General features: G+C 54.6%; 4 protein-coding genes across 4 annotated transcripts; 2 read left to right on the top strand and 2 right to left on the bottom strand.

The window, feature by feature from the left end:
• Nucleotides 1-1,019: 1,019 nt before the first annotated feature.
• CCM_08170 (syntaxin) lies at nt 1,020-2,416 on the bottom strand (the record flags this gene model as incomplete). Its single annotated transcript, XM_006673309.1, has 3 exons — nt 1,020-2,020; nt 2,089-2,279; nt 2,400-2,416. 3 exons carry the CDS (start codon nt 2,414-2,416, stop codon nt 1,020-1,022), a joined length of 1,209 nt encoding a protein of 402 aa, XP_006673372.1.
• Nucleotides 2,417-4,273: 1,857 nt separating this feature from the next.
• On the bottom strand, nt 4,274-5,538 carry CCM_08169 (DUF52 domain protein; the record flags this gene model as incomplete). The annotated part of the gene is made up of 3 exons (XM_006673308.1): nt 4,274-4,288; nt 4,374-5,187; nt 5,255-5,538. The coding sequence occupies 3 exons, from the start codon at nt 5,536-5,538 to the stop codon at nt 4,274-4,276; spliced, it is 1,113 nt and encodes a 370-aa protein (XP_006673371.1).
• A 3,714-nt stretch (nt 5,539-9,252) lies between these two features.
• CCM_08168 (zinc homeostasis factor 1) lies at nt 9,253-11,725 on the top strand (the record flags this gene model as incomplete). Its single annotated transcript, XM_006673307.1, has 5 exons — nt 9,253-9,339; nt 9,395-9,497; nt 9,958-10,127; nt 10,195-10,278; nt 10,331-11,725. The coding sequence occupies 5 exons, from the start codon at nt 9,253-9,255 to the stop codon at nt 11,723-11,725; spliced, it is 1,839 nt and encodes a 612-aa protein (XP_006673370.1).
• Nucleotides 11,726-12,722: 997 nt separating this feature from the next.
• Nucleotides 12,723-13,604, top strand: CCM_08167 (high-affinity glucose transporter, putative; the record flags this gene model as incomplete). Its single annotated transcript, XM_006673306.1, has 1 exon — nt 12,723-13,604. The coding sequence occupies one exon, from the start codon at nt 12,723-12,725 to the stop codon at nt 13,602-13,604; it is 882 nt and encodes a 293-aa protein (XP_006673369.1).
• Between the last annotated feature and the right edge of the window lie 352 nt (nt 13,605-13,956).

The raw sequence follows: 13,956 nt of genomic DNA, 5'->3' as shown, positions 1-13,956 counted from the left end.
TCGATGCTTTTTACTAATATATACCCGCTTGACGAATAGACGATGTATATATATATATATATATATATATACCTGACGACAGCCACATTCGCACACCAAAGTCGCATTGCACAATGCACAATGCAGGCAGCCATTGTTTCCCGTCCTTTTTTTTCTTTTCTGGATTTCAATTTCTTTGTTCTTTTTACAAGATTTCCCAGCCGTGCATGGCGCGCAAATCGAAACTGTTCCCATTATGTTTTCTCCTTTTGGTGGAAGCGAATACTCGCTCTTTTTCTTGTCGTTGGAAAGCACCATGATTCTCGTTTTTTGTTTGGTCTTTTTTGTATTGGCGTTTGGACAGCATCTCAATAGCTGAACAATATGACATGTCTCCTCTCTACCTACACAACTGCGTTGGTGTGTCTACGCGGACAAGAAGTGCATGTTATTTCGACTTTTTTTTCTTGATATTGCTCTCTGCGGGAGGGGTTAAAAAAAAACTAACAAACGAAAGAAGATTTTCAAAGAAACTACTAATTACAATTTGGTACGCCAACACCATTCTTTTTTTTCCTTCAAAGAAACAACAAGACAAGAGAGAGAGCGTGTGTGTGTGCGATAGAGAGTGATGACCGGAAAAGATTAGTAAGTAGACAAAAAAATGGACAAGGTAACGACAAGGAAAAGGACAGCGCGGAAGAAGAAACGGCAGACCATGTCGAACAAACGATCCCCTGAGAGACTTGAAACAAGAATGAAATGGCAAAGTGAAAAAATAATGCAAGTCTGGCGTTCTTTTCCACGCTGATGAGGGAGTGAGTGTATGGTTGTCTTCCCATGGCGCAAAGCATGCCATGTTCAATGAAACAGGGTCATGTTCCACCGCCGTTGGAGCGTGGCATGTTCCCTTCGTACATATGCCGACTAATTGATAGTGGTGCTCGAAAAGATGCCCAGATAAAACAAATATACAAGACGTCGACCGTCGCGAGCCGGAAACAGATGCTTGTTCTTCCCAGTCAAATGTTGCAGCATATTCAACGACGGGCGATTTGGGGCATGTGCACGCGGTCCTTCATCAACCGCGTGAGCTCTGCTAGGCCTGGTTGGTCCTCGGCAGCGCGGGCGTCAATGTTGGACAGCAGTGCACGGGCAGTAATCTCCATGGCACGTTTTGGATTGTTATTGTTGTTGTTGTTCTGGCCACGGATGACAAAGATGTAGATGAGAACGACGATGACGATGATGAGGATGATGGCGACGCAGATGCCCAGGCAAATCCACTTCTTCTTTCTCGTCTTGCGAGCTGTGTTGACGGCGATGCCCATCTCCTCGTTGCCCTTGTCGAGGTTCTCAACGACTTCCTCGCCCTTCTGCTCAATCTGGACGACGGCAGCCTCCTGCTGAACGACGAGCGTGTCCATATCCTGGAAGAGCTGGGAGAGCTCCACCATCTGTTGCTCAATCTTGACAAGGGCCTTGTGACGGTCCTGGACGGCGGAGAGGGCGGCGCGGGCGCGTCCCTGGCGGTCGCTCTGCATAAGAGCCTGGCTAAAGACTTGGTTGTTGCTCGTGTCCTCGACGGCGGCGCGGACCTCCTGCTCCGAGGCCTCGGGGCGGACAATGCGGTATTGACGGGCCATCTGGTCCTGGGTGCGCTTACGGAAGCCCGACTCGACCTGTTGGTACTGCTGAATGGCCTGCTTCAAGCGGCGGTCGACGCGGCCCACCTGGGGCTTATTCTTGGGGGTGTTGGCCTCGGGGCTCGACTTGATGGTGCGGACGCGCTCGGTGAGCTCGCGGTATTGGGCCATGGTCTCGGAGGAGAGGGCGTCGAGCTGGCGATTGGCGGCGCTCGAGGAGGAGCTGTCGGCGTCGTCGAGGGTTCTCTGCTGGAGCATGCGCAGCTGCTCGAGGTTGCGCTCGATCTGGTTGACGCCGGCGTCAATGTCGCGGCATTCGTTAAGGATGGCGTTGCCATCGTTGCCGGCCATGGAGCCAGCGTTCTGAGCGAGGGGGGCCATCTCTACGTTGGAGCCTAAAGAAGATCATCAGCAAGGCCATTCTCCGAGTCTACTCTGGCAAAGCTGGCTAGTTCTCCCATACCAGCATAGCCACCGTCAATCGACGAGTTGTTGTTGTTACCATGACGGCTGTTACCACCGGCGGCGGCGTAGGGGTTCTGCTGCTGCTGGCCGTAGCCTCCTTGAGCTCCTTGGCCTGCGTAAGGGTTTTGTTGTTGTTGACCATCGTAGCCCTGACCGCGCTGGTCGTAGGGGTTCTGTTGGTTTCCGTATCTACTCGTTCAGATGTACATTAGCTCGCGCTCTCGTATGTGAGTTCGTTGGCGGGCTAGTGAGCAGTCGGGCGGGCGGTTGAACGGTTCTTTGAACCGCGTAGGGGGGCCAAATACTAACCCGTACTGTCCAGCCATTGTCAGTAAAAATGAAGTCTTGTAAATGGTATCGAGAACGAGAGAAATGCATCAGAGAGAAAAATGAGACGAAAAAGGCAGGCGTGCCGAGCGCGCTACATCTACGTGTGACGTGCGGCGGCCGGGCATTGGAGGACAACGGGTTGAAACGATGGGGGACGGGGCAAAACTGACACTCATTTTGATCGAGGACTGAAATGCGTCAGGCCAAGAGGGGCCGTTCGTCAAGGGCTGAGGGTCTGCCAGAGTTTGTGATGCCGAAAGGTCGAGTCAGAGTTTGGCGTTGGTGCGATCCAGGAGACGGGAGGAGGCGATTGTCGCTGGCAGAGCGGTTGGCGTGCGTCTGGAAAAGAATGGGACGAGTAACCGAGTACAAGAAGAGCGAGATGAAATGAAAGAGGCAAAAGAAAAACGACGGACGCAGACAGGCTGTTGATGATGTTCGAAACCAGGCTAATTGAGAACGTAGTGGGGAGTGGCAATCAAAAGGGGCTGCGCACCACCAGCCAAGTTTAGAGAAGGCTGTACGAATTAGCTAGCTGGGGACGCAGGAGTACTTGTTTGCGCGCCCGAGACACCTGCTTGATAGAGGTACCAATACTTGTTCCCAGACCTGTGCCGCACTGAACCGCTCCTGCCAGCGGCGGCCAGCGCCAACGCCTAAAAAAAGCAGGTGGCTGCTTGGCTGTCCCGTCCTGCAACATGTCATGCCTCGAACAATGGCCATCGAAAGTCATCAGGACGTGCATTCGTCCATCTTCATGCCCTCTTCATCGCCAAGCCATCCCATGTCATTGTCTGGCACCCTCGCTTGGATCACCCTCCCTCCGGATTGGTGCGCGTTGACAGTCGGACAGCCAGACTGACTCTGGTTCCAACGTAGACGCCCTCGACCATCTTACATATACGTATCATCCTGCCCATCGCCCCAGCAGAAGGGGTCCGTCCCTGCACGTCTCCGGCCCAGGAGACCATAGATGATAAAGCACTTGTCCCAGGTATGAATGGTGCAGCGCGGCCGCTGAGCCAGCCTCCCGAAGAGCCGATGGAAACACACACGCACAAGACGTAACGTCTGGCGCCGCGCCACCACTGGAGAAACGCCTCGTGTTACTGAGCGACCCTGTTCCCTGGTTCGCTCCTTCATGCTCTAGGCGCTTGGAGGAGGATGGGCGGTCATCTGCCCCTCATGGTTGCTGTTCAGATGGGAACAGACGACAGCAGCCAAGCAGAGGCCGCCGTCCTTTCCCCCTTGCACCTGTAACCAGGGCGAGTCTTCTGCCCCCCCCCCCTCCCCTTCTATGTACTATCGCTTTTTTGAGCTTGTTACATTTGGATGAAAAGTGGCGCCCGTTTCAGATGTAGAGATTAGAACCGGCATCATTGCCCTTGTGCCAACGCCAACCAATTAGTACTGGTTGTAATACTAACGAGTTACCTAGTAATACCCGTAGTTACTTGGTAGGTAACCAAAATGCAGCTTCCTTTTTACGACAAAGGACAAAAGGTTCCCGATAGACGCTGTGGCGGTCAATGACAGAAATAGCAGCTGGGCTAGCTGGTGGATCTTTGTGATTTCGACGCCGCATCTGCAATCCTTCAGCCTGGTCCTCAAAAAGAAACCAGCCCACCTCAGCTCAACTGACGCCTGTCAGCAATGCTCTTTCTCACTTCAGCCTCACCTGTTGACAAGGCTTTCTCCATACTGAAGGAGGATTCGTGTTTAGATAATCTAGGGCGGCTTGCGTCGAATTCGTAGACATGGCTGGATACCTGGCGACTTTCTGCCATGCCAACTTCACACAAACCATGACAAGGTAAAAATGAAGCAAAGCGAAGACGCAAATGCTGATGCAATTAAGAAATGCTATTCTGCAACGCATATATGTCATTGTTTATTCGTATACTCTTATGATATGTATCCTGCAAACCATCAAAACGTCGCATACGCACTCACGTAGCTCACGCTCGACTTTGTCGGTTCCGTCAGCAGCGCGCTGCGATCATACCGGACATGCTTGAACCGCGGCCTGTCCTCGGGCGCGCCGTCGGCACCGAGCAGCTCCAGCGCCGCCATCATGGCGCCAATCGGGTGGCGGCCGCACACCGAGTTCTCCGTCTCCTCGAGGTTGGCGACAAACGCGTCGTGCGAGCCCGTCTCCATGGCCGCAATCGCCTCGTCGTCGAGCATCTTGATGCTCTCGTGGATGGGCGGGGAGGGCGGGGCGTCGGCGTCGCGCAGGTTGACGCGGCGCGCGCGGTCGCCCCCGCGAAAGTACGGCCTGTAGTCGCCAAACTGGCGGCCCCAGTGGCAAAAGTCCGAGCTCACGACAAACGCGTTGGCCGGGTCGCGCAGGTACGGCAGCAGCAGGCGGCCGACGGCGCGCTCGTCGTCGGCGTCGCCGGAGACGAGCATCGGCACAATGGCGGGAAAGTCGGCGGGCGAGGCAAAGACGGCCTCGCAGCGCTGGTACAGGAACGCAATCTCCATCTCGAGGCTGTGCTCGTCGAGCTCGCGCCGGCGCGGCATGTTGCGCACGTCGGGCGCGCCGCCGAGTGCGTCGGCAGCCGCGCGCACGTCGCGCAGCGTCTGCTGGTCGACCCGAAAGGCGCCGAGGGGCGTGCTGTACGAGGCAAACGTGGACAGGGCGAGGCCGCGAAAGTAAAAGTAGTGCGTCGGGCCGAGCACGAAGACGCGCTTGGCCCGGGCGAGGTCGAGGCAGCGAAAGGCCCACGCGGAGCACCGTCCCGAGTAGGCGTAGCCGGCGTGGCTGTTGGGCAACGGGGGCGGACCATCAGCAAGGTGTAAGCAAGAACGGGCAGGGGGCCTGGACTCACGGAGCGATAATGGCACGGGCCCCGGGTATCGGCAGCGGGGAGCCCTGAATCGTCTCGGGCACCTCGTCGAGATACTCGTCAAAGTTCCATCGGAGCTGGAACGGCGCCAGCTCGTACCAGCCGTCAAACGCCTTCATGGGCGGCCGACAGTCTTCGTGCAGCTGGTCCAGCGTCTCCGTCATCTTCTTGCGCTCCGCACGGAGCAGCGACCGCTTCTCGTCCTCGGAAAAGTCGTTCCATCCCCGGCCTAGGACCTCGTCGCATGTAAGCGGCGCTTCCGGCATGGCGGCGGGGACGTTATCGTGGAGTGTTTGCGGCGGATCGAGAGCTGCGGGATGAGAGTCCCGTTAATTTTTCTTTGGACGGGAACTGATATTATCTTGGCGTATGGATCTTCTCTGTTTGTGATGGTGCTTGTTTGATCAGCAGCATCGGATGGGAAGCTCTGCTCATGAGGAGTAAACGCACCATCTGAGGCGGGGCAAGAGGTTGCGCCTCGATGGCTGGTGTCCTGGCGGCCAGCCACTTATGCGGGGTCGGCCGCCGTACGGTCGTGCAAGCGACTTAACTTGACAGTAAGTTTCGGGTTATCATCAGAGTCTGAGCATATTCTCCATGGGTTTGCCATCAGAATAATTGGCTAAACTCTGAGGTGTGGGAAAATCATGGCTGGAGCAGTACTTTCCCCTTATCTACAATCATCAGCCTTGACCTAGCATTGGAGACGTACAAGGACAAGAACTTTGTGTTTCAGTCCATGTTGCCTGGGAATTGGGAAATTTATAGTCGATGCACGAATCATGCTCCCATCTTCTCCAGAGCTGCGCCTTCACAATCGCGGGGACCTGCTTTCGAAAGTGCCCCCCCGGCCCCAACCTCGGAAGAGCTTGCTTTCGCGGCGAAGATCGCTGGTTTTGACCCATGTCTCCGTATGCTGGAGTCGGCAGTCATTCAACTAGAGAGGTTTCTTGAGCCCGGGCTCGCCAATGATTGGGTGAAGACCTCGGTGGGCTGAGAGGCTGGTCCGTCGGGGATCAAGCTATGAGCTGCGCGGTGCTGGTCAAGCAACCATCAGAGGGAATGAATAATGTTCTCCTTGTGAACTCGACAATTCTGTCACGCACCAGAGTAAGAAGCGCCCTCAGTTCGGACTCAAGTGGCATTAGTCCAGTGCACTGCGCTTTGGCGCAGCAGAATCGACATGTAGTCCGAGTCTACCCATGGTTGACCTTTTAACTAGTGAGTCTGGAACGAAGCATGGCGACAGCTGGGAAGGACAACTATGCGAGGGTTAGCAGGGCACTTATGGGGAGATGGCGGTCAAGCGCAGTACTTGTGTATTCTCAAGCTACTAAAATATTGCTGGTTTCTGATTGCTGTTTTCATGCCGTTTTTATGCTATTTTGAATGTTGTTTTTAATGTTGTTTCCCAGGCTAACTACTTGTCACAATGAGACGGCAGATTGTGCAGCCCTTCGGCCAACAAAGTTTGTTTTATCCAATATATTAACGCTTCTTTAAGCCTAATAAGCCACTTTATATCGTTATGAGGGGCCTGCATACAACACCGGCCGGGCTATTTTTTTGTCAGTTCAAAGTCTGTAACTGGCACCTCCTCTACGCTGGCTAATATCAAGGTGCCGATGGATGGTTTTTTATTTCTTAAATCTACTTTCCATTACGCGCTTCTCGGAATCTGTTCACACTCTCATCAGAGTCTAGACTGATCTCATCCTACAGAACAGCTACCTAGTTATCTCAAGTTATGCTCAGGGTTCTCGGCTTCGCTTGCCGGAGCTTCTGCGGAGATGGTCGACGCACTATTTGACATTATCAGGTCCATCGCAGCCATCTCCGAGCTTTGCATCCATCAAGTGGAGGTGAAGTGGACATTCATTGACAGCAGTGGAGCAAGATGCCGAGTTATCCTGCAGGGCTGCTAACCAAAAAATTGATGCCAAGTGGGATAGTTTTCATTTTGACTACGTCCGTTGTCGCAATATAGTGAAAAATTCTCCCTTCTCGGGCCCGGGGAACAACTTGTTGCTAGCTGCACGGTTAACAAGCAGTTGTCGGCAAGGATTGCTGTCAAAAGGCTATTGAACTCTGGCTTGGGTCGTTTCTTACCCTACCATTTGGCTTGACTTGGCTAGTTATTCGGAGGACGTATAACTAGAGTGCGGACTATCCGTAACTATGTAGGACCTGAAGTATAACGGTCAGCTCCTGCAGGCGTCTAGGATACGCCCCCGCAAGACATGACAACCGTAATACGTGCCTTATCCAGGATGGAGTTGCATGAAGCTGAAAACAAGCTGCATCATCTCCTCTGGCTAACGGGGGGGCAGGTAAGGATGAGGTCCCGAGGTTGGCGTCAGGCAAATGTGGACGGCGTCGCCTCGTTTTTCGGGTGGGAGATAGTTAGACTCGCAAGTCATGTCGTTGCACCGCATTTTCACGGAATGAATCCAGGCCGTCAGATGTTGCATGATCTACCTGGCTCGTTTGAGGGTTCAGCACTCAAAAGTTGAAACAAATTTAAGCTGTAGTAATAAGGATTCGTGACTGCTGCATGCAGAAAGTGGCGTCCGCACCTTGAGCGAAAGCGGAAAGTTTACGGGCATATTTCCGGAGCTCGCGCCGAGCCCGACAGTTCGCCCGTTTACATAGTTCAGCGCTGAATCGGGGATATCACCCATAGCCTGTCTATAGCTGGGAAGGATATTAAATGCGGATTAGCTGCCCAAATTGTGTGGCTGCTGGCGCTGGAGAGGGTTGGCAAGTGTCATGCTAAGAATCAGGCCACATTTTCGGTCGCACCATTGGGTAATGCACCTGTAAGTAACTTTTTTGTTGCAAGGTGTTTGGTTGGCGGCAGGCAGAAGCGATTCGGGAGCGAGTCATGGTACAGCCTGACGCTCGCTAGTTGGGGAGCTATTGAAGTGCCGGGCGCATGGACATGAACCAAGTCGAGCAGTAACTCCCTTATGGCATTGTCAAGATAAGGAGGAGGATGAAATTGAAAAATGCCACCAACTGGCAACGACCCATGTCCCTGGTGCGGGCTGGAGCGGCCTACTAAGTTCTCGTAGTTAGTCTTTGTGGCAGCGAACCGCCGTTCATGCAGCAGGTGTTGCGGATTGAGAAGTGGGAGGGGCCATCAGTCATCCAGAACTACCTGCTGGCCTTGAGGTCCTCTTTGCATGTTTCGCAGTGGAGAGTAGACGGTTCCTGACGAGGTGAAGCCTGTTGGTGCCTTCAATCTTGTGGTGATGTTGGTGTCCGTTCTGTCGCAAATGCGGTATGAGACATCGAGTCCAGAAAAGACAGTTCCGAGAGACGAATGGATGGCGGATGGCGCCGATGAGCACGTTTCCGCACCCCGCAAGCCCCCCCGAGATGCGATGTTGGAGTGGGAAGCTTGCGTTGGCCCACCGGGGAGGTATGGAGGTCAGCTTGGCGGCTGGGCAGCGCTGATCATGGCGCGAATCCTGGAGGTGGATGGAATTGGGAGGACGCAGTGGATGAGAATGGGAATCTGATGGTGCAAGGTTGATGGTAGAGACTGCGAGGTCGATTGTCGATGGTTTCTGCGTTTGAAGTGAAGTGTCAGGAAGTGAAGTGGTCAAGTGGTACGGAACTGGCCGAGATTGGTGACAAGGCTGGTAGAAGCTAGGTTGTCGTGCAGGGCGCTGGAAACATCTGGCCGATCTGGGAGGGCTGTACATCGTAGTGCAACACTACCTACCTAGGTACCTATCAAAACAATTATACAAGGGGCTACCTAGGTACGTAATAAGCACTCCCTGCTCTGTCTGGTTATGATGATGGACAGATATGGCGAGTAAGTATTGGTACATATGATTGAGAGGTAGAGTGATGATGACGGCCTCTGCTTTCAGGCATCTTGTTGACCGAACGGTTGCACAATCTGCCGTCTCACCTGTGATATGTAGCTTAGCCGAGACAGGCTAGTTGATATTGCAGGGATAACAGGGATGGAGTTTATTGTCTTGCTATCGTACCAACAATTCGATTATACTTGCTTTGGCCTGCACAATCATTTCGGCCAACATTGCAGCCCAGTGTTTATTTTGGAGCAGGCAGCTACAGCGAGCCACAGCAGGCTAACAGTGACAGCATGCCTCGGAGACACTAAACACTGCACAGGCCGCCTGTTGTGACACATCCATTGCCCTCGGCGCGCCTGCGCCCTGTAGCAGCCTGAGTTATCGCAAGCCCTGTAAGCCGTCTGCAGTGCATGCTGTAAGCCGTCTGCAGTGCATGCAAGTGCCCTGCAAGTCACCCTGCAATCACTTGCTACCACCTGTAAACCCTGTAAACAGATACCAGGTACTAACTGTAGGTCCCTGCGGGTCGTGCCACCTGCCCCTTCCCAATTCCCAATTCGCCTTCTCAGCCACGCCACCGAAATAAACTTCCAATTCTTTCACTGGTTCGGCCTAGAATTATTTCGTCATCCACCACCATCCACCATCCCACCCGCCCGGACCGTGCAAAATCAACTTTCGTTGTCGCATCCCTCCTCCACTGCTGGGGCCCTGTTCTTCTTTCTCCTTCCTTTCAGTTACCCCGTTGTACTCTTTTTTGCTTTCTTCTCTTCTTACAACTTATAACTCTTCTTATTTTCTCCTTGTGCCTCCAACCCAACCTGTCTTTGTCTCGCGTCGTCCTCATCCCAGCTCTGCGAGGCGCATCAACAACCTTGCCCACCATGGCGTCCAAGTCGGCCATCTCCAAGAGCACCCGTATCAAGATCATGATCGGTATTGATACGGCCTTCTTCCTCCTCGAACTCATTTCCGGCTTCGTTGCGCATTCCCTTGCCCTCACTGCCGATGCTTTCCACATGGTTTGTTCGCTTTCTTCGCTTGCTACGTTGGCGCAACATGGCTAACCGGACTTTGTTTGCTTCATAGCTCAACGACATCATCTCGCTCATTATCGGTCTCTGGGCTGTTGTCGCTTCGCAAAAGGAAACTACCGACGAATTCACCTTTGGCGTACGTCTCTCCAACTTCCAAATGTGAACCAATTTCCCTAACCTCGCCGCAGTGGGTTCGCGCCGAGATTCTTGGTGCCTTTTTCAACGCCGTCTTCCTAATCGCCCTCTGCGTCTCCATCATTCTCGAAGCCCTCACCCGACTCGTCGAGCCTCCCGAGATCACCCAACCCAAGCTGATCCTCATTGTTGGTACTGCCGGTCTCATCTCTAACCTCCTCGGTTTTGTTGTCCTCGGCGGCCACGGCCATGACCACGGACACGCCGACGAGGAAGAGGGCCACGATCACGAGCATGGCCACTCGCATAGCCACTCGCATAGCCAAGACATTGACGAGGAGCGTCGCAACATCGCCGATGAATCTGGTCCTGTTGAAGATGTCTACCCCGACGTCGTTGTCGGCAAACTCACTGCCGCCGCCCAAGCCCGTACCTCCTCCGAGAGCCTAGCGCGTGGTCGCCGCCTCTCTGCGAAGAGCCAACAGCACTCGCGCTTCACAAGCATCGACGACATGAGCATCCATCCCTCCAGCTTCCGCCAGGACATCATTGCCGCCGCCGGCAAGCACCAGTCTCCCGCTCCGCTTGACAGCGAATCCTCCAACGATGAGCCTACAGCCGACGAGGCCGAGCCAACCGAGACATCGCCCCTCCTCAACGACTCCAAGGGCAACAATGGCGCCACTGCTATCAGACCGCACACTACCAAAACCAAGCACCGAACACGTCGGAACTCGAGCGTCCACGCTGGCCACAACCATACCCTCCCTCAGAAGGCTGGCAAGACCACTGGCCACAACCACGCCGACATGGGTATGAACGCCATGATGCTCCACGTTCTCGGCGATGCCCTCGGCAATGTCGGCGTCATCGCCACTGCCCTGGTCATCTGGCTCACGGAATGGCCCGGCAAACACTACGCCGATCCTGCCGTCTCGCTCTTCATCACTCTCATTATTCTGAAGACGTCTATCCCGCTCACACTCGCAACCTCGCGCATCTTGCTACAAGCCACCCCCGAGAACATTAGCATCAAGGATATCCGACAGGATATCGAGAGGCTGCCTGGTGTCGTCAGTTGCCACCATATCCACGTCTGGCAGCTCTCCGACACCAAGATTGTCGCCAGCATGCATCTCCAGGTTGAGTTCCCCATCAACACACATAGTGGCGAAAAGTACATGCAGCTTGCCAAGCGTGCCCGCAATTGCCTCCACGAGTTTGGCATCCATAGCGCCACCATCCAGCCCGAGTTCTGCCTCGACCAAGACCACGAGCATCTGAGGGATGCTGCTGCGCTGACCCTCGACGGCCAAAACGACCCTACCGCTCCTTGTCTGCTCGAGTGCATCGACGACTGTCAGGGCCAAAGCTGCTGCACGGCCGAGGGTTCCTCCAAGTCGCCCTCTGTCCGACGTGCCAGCAACTCATCACATACGGCGGCGTAAATGTGCACTGCCAATAGAGAGTTGTGGCAATAAACGATGCCCTCATCCATCTGTAGGGTTACATCATATACCCTGTTCAGAAACACTACTCGAGACCGGTGTATCACCTCATTGACTTGTCAGCACACGTCAAATCTACACATTCATTGAAAATCCGGCCTTCTCCATGTTACATCTACATGTACTTTTCTTTTAATAGTCTGGCGACGTGTATTTTCTGTCCCTTCTTCTTTACTGGTATAAAAATGGGGGCGCTTTTGTTGCTGCAGTCACTTGACGGCGCTGGGCTGCCCGAGCGGGGGTGCCGCTGTTGTTTCTCTTTACTCGGAGCAGGGATAAGGAAAATGGAAGAGATGAAAACAAAACAACTTTTTGGTTGCGGGAAAAATGGGGGAGTTGTTGGTTCTTAGCGGTTTGTGTTGAGAGTTGGTGAATGAGGTTGCGATTAGATGCCCTTGTTGAATATGTAGTTTTTCCAGGGTCAGCGATAGATCTGTTGAATCATGATTGTTTTAGCTGTTTTTGAAGACTCTGGAAGCCTACTGAGGACGTCGACAAGTCATTGACCAGCGACGACTTGCCATAAACGCTCTTCGCACAATGAGCCAGCGTAACAACGCACAACTTCGGCCGTGGCTAATGAGCTAGCATAGTCTCAAGAAATAGAGGAGAAGGGTTATTATAACTGAATCCATTCTCTCTATGGAACACCAAGGATGGCAACCCTGTAGTCCCCGTGAGGTCGGATGTATCAAGTGTGGCTGACAAACCATGTGGCGCAACCTCGCCTCAAATGTGGCGCCGCACAGCGCAGAGCTTCCGTCCGCTCACCTTTCCTCATACAACAAACTCTACAACACGGACCCAACACAACACGCGCCCAGGCGACAAATTTCCGTCGACGACATCGCGACTCCCCCGACTTGCGACCCCAATCTACAATCAACTTTTCCCGTCGTTCTCTTCAACCCGCCGGCGCCGCCACACGCGCACGACCATGGCGACAGAAACAACCACGGCGGCCACCGTCTCCGGGGGCCCAGCCGCAACGGTGCTGAACCACTCCGTGAAGCCATACACCTTTACCTTTTCGTCCTTTCTCCGGGAGACGTACCAGGTCGGGCTACCCGTGGACCGACCGATCTGCAAAGCATACCAGACCGGCAGCTGCCCCAACGGGACGCGCTGCACCGAACGCCACGTCGTGGCCGACTCGTCGTCGCACTCGAAGCACGCGGGCGGCGGGCACGGGCACCACCACCACCACCCGACCGGGGGCCTCAACTCGCTCGTGTGCAAGCACTGGCTGCGCGGGCTGTGCAAAAAGGGCGTGCCGTGCGAGTTCCTGCACGAGTACAACCTGCGCAAGATGCCCGAGTGCAACTTCTTCATGCGCAACGGGTACTGCTCCAACGGGGAGGAGTGCCTGTACCTGCACGTGGATCCGCTGTCCAAGCTGCCGCCGTGCCCGCACTACGACATGGGCTTTTGCCCGCTCGGCCCCGTCTGCGCCAAGAAGCACGTCCGCCGCAAGCTCTGCGCCTTTTACCTCGCCGGCTTCTGCCCAGAGGGCCCGGAGTGCAGGCGCGGCTCCCACCCCAAGTGGTCCACCACCCTGGACCGGCCCACCGTCAAGCCACCGCCCAAGAGCGAGGAGGAGCTGCGCGCCGACATGGAGCTGCTGCAGCAGCAGCACCAGGCCCAGCAGCAGCAGGCCCGCGGCCACTACGACGACGCGGACGGGTCCCGGGATAAGGAGGATCGGTTCGGCGGAAGGCATGGCGGCAGGGGCGGTGGGAGAGGCGGCTGGCGAGGCGGCGCCGGCGGTGGTGGTGGCGGTGGTGGCCGCGGACGCTTCAGAGGAAGAGGAGGGTATTAGCGAGGGGTGTATCAGTAGCACCAGCAAGGACATGGGGCGGCATTGTACGAGTATGGAAGCATTGGTATTGGGAAGAAAAAGGACACGACGGTTTATGATACCCGCAGGTGGATGAAAAGTAGGCTTATCGGGGGTTATTGGACGTTTTTAGAACGAGGTCTCAGATGAAGCGTTGATAGTAATATGATTATTGGGGTTTTTTTTCAAGTTCTCAAATATGCACAGCAGAGTCGTGACGTCGTCTATCTAAACAATTAATAGCTTGCAGGTCTATCCTACTTTGTACACGGCAAACGTGTGCCTAGGTTTTAGCGTTTGGGTTTCGCTTACGCGGCTGCCTCTTTCGCGGGGT

The sequence above is a fragment of the Cordyceps militaris genome, assembly GCF_000225605.1.
Source record: "Cordyceps militaris CM01 unplaced genomic scaffold CCM_S00006, whole genome shotgun sequence".
Classification (NCBI taxonomy): domain Eukaryota; kingdom Fungi; phylum Ascomycota; class Sordariomycetes; order Hypocreales; family Cordycipitaceae; genus Cordyceps; species Cordyceps militaris.
This window is presented reverse-complemented; position numbering and strand designations above follow the sequence as displayed.